The sequence below is a fragment of the Erinaceus europaeus genome, chromosome X (genome assembly GCF_950295315.1).
Source record: "Erinaceus europaeus chromosome X, mEriEur2.1, whole genome shotgun sequence".
Classification (NCBI taxonomy): domain Eukaryota; kingdom Metazoa; phylum Chordata; class Mammalia; order Eulipotyphla; family Erinaceidae; genus Erinaceus; species Erinaceus europaeus.
Window position 1 is genome coordinate 42,286,612 of NC_080185.1, and position 7,256 is coordinate 42,293,867.

At 48.8% G+C, this 7,256-nt stretch overlaps 1 protein-coding gene across 1 annotated transcript; it reads right to left on the reverse strand.

Moving 5' to 3' along the window:
* Positions 1-738: 738 nt before the first annotated feature.
* SLC25A5 (solute carrier family 25 member 5) lies at positions 739-4,910 on the reverse strand. The gene is made up of 4 exons (XM_007536411.3): positions 4,716-4,910; positions 2,861-3,347; positions 2,524-2,664; positions 739-1,159 (listed from the first exon to the last, which is right to left on the reverse strand). Exons 1-4 carry the CDS (start codon positions 4,824-4,826, stop codon positions 1,002-1,004), a joined length of 897 nt encoding a protein of 298 aa, XP_007536473.1. The 5' UTR covers positions 4,827-4,910; the 3' UTR covers positions 739-1,001.
* Between the last annotated feature and the right edge of the window lie 2,346 nt (positions 4,911-7,256).

Sequence of the window (7,256 nt, forward strand, 5' to 3'; positions counted from 1 at the left end):
CCCTGCAGGTGTCTTTCTCTTCCCCATCTCTCTCCATTTCTCTGTCCTATCTAACAACACATCAGTTACCAACTACAACAATAAAACAAGGGCAACAAAAGAGAATACGTAAATAACTATCTAAAAAAAAAACAGCATGGAAGCTTTATGCAATGTGGTGGGTGTTAGGCTTGAACCTGCGTCATACACATGGCAAAGCTGCCACTGCCCAAATGAACCATGTCACCGACCCTCACCTTTTAGTTCTAATAGACCTAGCATGAGTGGACAGGTAGATGCACTTTTGGGAGCCTAGCTCATTCAGTTGTGACTGCAATGGGATGGTTTCTGAAGCCCTGGATTGTCATTTTGCAAATGTGGAAACTGATGGTGGGTTGCACAGGCAAGTGATTTTTTAAATATTTATTTCCTTTTGTTGCCCTTATTTTTTTTTATTGTTGTAATTGATGTGAACGTTGTTAGCGAGGACAGAGAAAAATGGAGAGAAGAGGGGAAGACAGAGACACCTGCAGACCTGCTTCACCACCTGTGAAGCAACTCCCCTGCAGGTGGGGAACCAGGGGCTTGAACTGTGTTTCTTACCCTGGTCCTTGTGCTTTGCACCATGTGCACTTAACCCGCTGCACTACTGCCCGTCCATAGCAAGTGATTTTTTAAAGACGGCTCGCCAGCTTGGGAGACAGTGTAGATAGCATTCACTATACCAGGCTCCAGAGGAAGAACAAGTCACAGACAAAATTATAATTCAGATATTTTCTTTTTATTTCTTCAAATGTGTTACCAGGAGTGACTGAAATAAAAAAACAGAACTGAGTCCCATCATCATCATCAGCATGGCTTTAAGAAGACTGGCCAGGTAAATATTATTGCTTCCCATTTTCAACCAGTGAAGAGTTGCCAATGATAAATACAGCTAGCAGTCTGTTGAGAAAGGCTGAGATGTGTTCTATAATACAGCATGCCTGTTCATAGAGCCGGTGGTGGGGAATCTATGAAATGACTTATGTGAATTTCTTGATTTCATCGTACAAGACAAGCACAAAAGCACCCCCCATGCCCCTGAGAACATTGGACCAGGCCCCCTTGAAGAAAGCTTTGGATCCTTCATCACGAGCAATCTTCTTCCAGCAGTCGATTGTGCCTGTGTACATGATGTCAGCTGCAAAGGGACAAAGACACTTGGTGACCAGAGGCTGAGGAAAAGGGCATTGGGATTTCCTGGATTCGACCACAAGCCGTCTCTAGGAGCTGCCGTCTGCTTCTGCAAAACTCACATTCTCACCTTCTAATATTGAGCTATTAATGGTCTGGCCTGAGAACAGGGATGGGTAGACTCCCTGTTGCTCTGACCACTGGATACCATTTAAACCTGGGCACCCAAAAGGCCCGATGGGGAGACAGCATAAAGGTAACAGAAACACTTTCATTCCTGGGGATCCAAAGTCCGAGGTTCAATTCCCAGCTAAACCATAAGCCAGAATAGAGCAGTGCTCTGGTAGAAAGGAAATAAATAAATAAATAAATAAATAAATAATAAAAGGTATGTGTGTGGTTTGGGAGGTGGCACACCTGGTTGAGCACACATGTTACCATGCAGAAGGTCCTGGTTTCAAGCCCCTGGTTCTCACCTATGGTGAGGGGGAGCTTCCAGAGAGGTGAAGCAAGGATGCAGGTGTCTCTCTACCCCTTTCAATTTGTCTGTCATATGAAATAAATTTTATTACTTTTCATTTAAATTTTTTTTATTTATAAAATAGAAATATTGACAAGACCATAGGATAAGAGGGGTGCATTTCCACACAATTCCCATCCCTAGATAGTTTTCCTATTCTTTATCAAAATTAATTTTTTTAAAGATTTTATTTATTCCTTAATGATAAAGACAGGAGAGAAAGAACCAGACATCACTCTGGTACATGTGCTGCCGGGAATCAAACTCAGGACCTCATGCTTGAGAGCCCAATGCTTTATCCACTGCACCACTGTATCTATTCTTAATAGCAGCACATGTACCAGAGTGATGTCTGGTTTCTTTCTCTCTCCATCTTAGCTTTCTTAGTGATAGAAAAATAAAAAAATAGAAAAATAGAATAAAAAATAATAAATAAAAATAGAAAAATAAATAAACCTTAAAAAAGAAATTATTAAAAGAATAGATACAGCGAGGAAATAAGAAAAGTCTTGCAGCACTGCATTACTAATGTTGAAACTGCCCCCCCCCCGCGGGTGGGGGGTAGGGACTTGAAAATCCAAGTCCTGAGGCACAGTAATGTATGCACTCAACCAAGCGAGCTACCACCTATCCATGCCCTATTAAAATAAAAAAATAAGGGGAAAAGTGGTAGGTTCATCATGCAGACACGCAGCACCAGCAATAACCCTGGTTGGGGGGGCCCACAAAGGGTTTGACCAGTGGCTACCTCTGCAGAAGATGGAATCAATCACTCCCACTTGATTGGTGAGGCCCTGGCAGTAACCCCCCCCCTTCCTCACCCTCAGATCATCTGCTCAGGTGGCACTTACTTCCTTTGCGCCCTGACTGCATCATCATTCGACGTCGGACAGTATCAAATGGGTAGGAAGTCAGGCCGGCCACGGCTGTGACTGACTGAGCGATCATCCAGCTGACAAAGATGTGCGTGTTCTTGGGGTCCGGGAGCATTCCTGAAAAAAGAAGAGACAATTCTAGCAAAAAGCCCAAGCTTTTCCTGGCCATATTTCCCCTCTCCCTCCTCCACCTCATTTGTACGCAAAGGCTGTGACTTGGTGACCTTGATTTTCCCTCACAGTTTGCAAACAGTTATGGAACTTTCCAGCCCTCTCCCAAGAACCTGCTTTTCAAAGCCCATGGTGGACTTACCCTTGGCCGTGTCATAGATACCAAAGTAGGCAGCCCGGTAGATGATAATTCCTTGCACAGACACGTTAAAGCCCTGGTACAAGCCCTTAAGCCCATCCGATTTGTAGATTTTAACCAGGCAGTCGCCAAGGCCTTTGAATTCTCGCTCAGCTCCAGCTTTGCCCACATCAGCAGCTAGACGGGTACGGGCAAAATCGAGAGGGTACACGAAGCACAGGGACGTGGCCCCAGCTGCACCACCTGATGCCAGATTGCCGGCAAAGTAGCGCCAGAACTGGGTCCTCTTGTCCACCCCTCCCAGGAAGATCTGCTTGTATTTATCTTTGAAGGCAAAGTTGAGGGCCTGGGTGGGGAAGTATCTGATGACATTGGCTAGGTTCCCACGCCAGAAGGACAGCACACCCTGTTCTTTGGGGATACGGACCACGCAGTCCATGATGCCCTTATATTGCTTGTCAGCGGTGATTTGCTTGCTGGCATGTTGCACCTAGAAGACAAAAGGGAGGGAGTCGGGCGGTAGCAGAGCGGGTTAAGCGCACACAGCGCAAAGTGGACGTACCAGCGTTAGGATCCAGGTTCGAACCCCCGGCTCCCTGCCTGCAGGGAAGTCGCTTCACAAGGTGAAGCAGGTCTGTAGGTGTCTCTCTCTCTCTCCCCCTCTCCATTTCTCTCTGTCCTATCCAACAACGATGACATCAATAACAATAACTACAATAAAAAAAGAGAAAGAAGACAAAAGGGAGACCAGCAGGGAGAGATAGACAAGAGACCCAGTGGCGCTAGAGATGGTGCAGTGGATGAAGCATGAGGTCCTAACTTTGAATCCAGGCATCACATGTGTCAGACTTGTCTCTCTTGCGATAATATAGAAATATATCCAATTTAGAAAAATGACAGGAGTTCAATCAACAAACACCTTTAAGGTCAGCAATCCTGTTGTCCCAAGTCCAGTCTCCGGCTCACACAGGCTGGCTCCTCCCAGCACCCCGGGCGGGACACAGGTGGAAGAGGTGTAGTGCACCAAGAAGCCTCCACCCCTTTGGGTAGGGGGTGGTAGAGGCACCCTCCAGCGTTGGTGTGACCTTTAGACTTGGGAGAAAGGTCACTGCCACAATCTCAGGTTCAGAGGCGTCGGAGTGAGTCTCACATAGGGCGCAGTCACCTTGGTGCCTGGGGCCTCGGCCGCAGCCCTCCCACCCCGCCTCCAGTCCTCTCGGGCTTAGAGGTGACCCGTGGGTTACCACCTCGTGTCACCCGGCCCGGAGCGCCCTCTAGAGCCGGCGTGGGAGAGCACGCCGCGCACCAGGCCAGGCGGCGGGGGCGGATGCGGCCGTCACACACAAGCTTCCCGGTGCCGGCTTCCGGGCCTGTGGGTCTGAGCTCCCGGCCCGCGTGGCCGCTCCCCCTGGCGAGTGCTGCGTGCTCTCCTTGCCGTGACCTTGAGGTCTCGGCGCGAGCAGCTTCATCCCTATCCAGCACTGACTTGGAGGCTGTGCCCTTGACCCCCGAGACCCAGGATGAGGGGGGCTACGAGGTCTGCCACACCCGGAGTTCCCCATCTCCGAGTTTGGAAGCCAAGGCTCGAGCCTTCCTTACATCCCTGGGCCCCAGAGATCCAGAGGTCTAGAATCCTAGAGCACCTGCCGCCCCCCATCCCCGCGCCCAAGTTCGCCTTTGGGTTCTACTCTGCGGCCACCGCGCCCCGACTTCCCTTGGCTGCGTCCCAAGGGTTCGGGTCCCTACAGCCCGAAGTGTGTGTGAGTGGGGGTGGGGGAAATCGCACTCCATGTGCTTTGCCCCCCATATCCCCGCCACTTCCTGGTCGAGTTCTTAGGGTGGGGTGGGGTCGACGTACCTGCAGCAGCAGTTTAACCCGCTCGATGGGCGCCACGGCGGTCTTGGAGATGGCGGCGGCCACCCCCCCTGCCAGGAAGTCCTTGGCGAAGGACACGGCGGCGTCTGTCATGTTGGGAAGGAGGAGGCGGCAGCGAGCGCGGTGCGGGTAGAATAGGCGGCAGCGACTCCGGGACTCTGGGGCGAAGGGAAGCAAATGGCCGATTTATATAGAGGGAGCCGGCGCCGGGGCGGCGGGGTGGGGGCGGGCCGGGGCGGGCGTGTAGCCGGGCGCGCGGGGCTGCAGGGCCGCTGAGTGGCTCCGAGCGGCGGAGGGAGGAGCCGCCGATCCCCCAGCCCCGCCCGGGCTCCCCCGGGGCACCCGACTCACTCGGAGGAAGAGGGCCCTGGGAAGATCCAGCAGCCCGGGAGAAACCTGGCAATGGGGCGGGAGAGAGAGGGTTAGGTGCACCCGGAACCGAACCGGGCCGGCACCGGGTTAAGGCACAGTATTTAACGGGCTGCCCCCCCTCCAATTTTAGCCACCGGCAATCTAGACAACTTTGTAAATTAGATGTTTGTAAAGTTATTTTTTATTGGATAGAGACAAAGAGAAACCGACAGAGCAAGGGGAGATAGTGAGGGAAAGAGAGAGAGCGCGAGAGAGCTGCAGCACTGCTTAACCACTTGTGAAGCTTTTCTCTTGCAGGTGAGGGCTGGGGGCTTGAACTTGGGTCCTTGTGCATTGTAACATATGCGCTCTACCTGATGTGTCACTGCTTAGCCCCTGTAAATTAGATTTTTAAAAATATATTTATTTATTTATTTATTCCCTTTTGTTGCCCTTGTTGTTTTATTGTTGTAGTTATTATTGTTGTCGTTGTTGGATAGGTCAGAGAGAAATGGAGAGGAGGGGAAGACAGAGAGGAGGAGAGAAAGATAGACACCTGCAGACCTGCTTCACCGCCTGTGAAACGACTCCCCTGCAGGTGGGGAGCCGGGGTTCGAACCGGGATCCTTATGCCGGTCCTTGTGCTTTGCACCACCTGCACTTAACCCGCTGCGCTACAGCCCGATTCCCGTAAATTAGATTTTGTACATTGGAACTTCAGGGTTTACATTAGGGCGCGTTCACATTAGGGCGCGCGGGACTGCAGCAGGTCCACGATTACTGGATAGAATTCTACTTTTTATTATTTATTTTTTTTGCTACTATCTTTATCTACTTATTGGACAGAGACAGAAGTTGAGAGGGAACGGGTGATAGAGAAGGAGAGAAACAGAGAACACCTGCAATGCTGCTTCCCCACTAGCAAAAGTTTCCTCTTGCAGGTGGCGACTGGGGGGATTGAACAGGGACCTTGCACATTGTAATGTGTGTGCTCAACCAGGTGCACCACCCCCACCCATCTTTATTTTAAAGATCTGTTTATTTTGTTTGTATGTACTTATTAACTAGGGCAATGCCCAGCTCTGTTTGTTGGTAGCACTGGGGATTGAACCTGGGACCTCAGAGTCTTGGGCATGAAAATCGTTTGCAAAACCATTTTCCTTTCGCTCCAGCCCTATGCAACTTTTTTTTTTAATGTAAGAGTTATAGGAAAAACAACAACAAAATTAGAGACAAGCATTCCTAGAGAAAGGAACAATAACAACAATAACAATAACAACTCTGGCACATGTGCATATGGTGCAGGGGAGCAAAGTCAGGCCCTCATACTTCCAAATGCAGAACAATACCAAGTGCACCAACTTCCTGGCCTCTGATTTAAATGTTGATAGCATCTTCATGATGGTTTTCTTGCTATTGATTTTTTTTCCCGATTCTTCTTCCTATTCTATAAGAATATCTTGACCATTCAGTAACAGTAGACATTACATTTTGACCCAGATTATCTGTCCCAGAGATTATCTAAAACAGAGGTATTGAATTTTTTTTCCCTACCAATGGCCATTTGGGTATTTATAGCATCGTTCTGGGGCCATACGCAATTATTGACTTAAAAATTAACAGTGTTGCTACAGAAAAAGAAAAGAGAAGAAACAAGCCATTGTACCTTTGGTTGGATCCGACCAAATGATTTCTTGGGCTGTATACAGTCCAGGGACAGATTTTGGTCACCATTGTAGAGCTGAAATGACACACAGAGAGACTTCTTTTTAAGGATTTGTTTTATTTATTAATGTTGAAGAGAGAGAGAGAGAGAGAAACCAGAGCATCACTATGCAGTGCTTGAGATCAATCAGATCAACCACAAGACCTCACACTTGAGAATCAGGTGTTTTATCCTTGTGCCACATCCTGGGCTGTCTGATTTTTTTTCTTTTGGTTTTCATTAGGGCTTCACTGCTCTGGGATGACTTTTTTTTTTTTAAATATAGAGAGAAAGAGACTGAAGTGGAGAAAGAGACCACAGCACTGAAACTTCCTCCAATGAGCTGAGGATCGGGCTTGAGCCTAGGTCACACACACACACACACACACACACACACACACACAGAACAAAACAGTGTGCACTATTCAAGTACATTATTGTGCCAGCCAAGCCTAAGCATTTTTGAA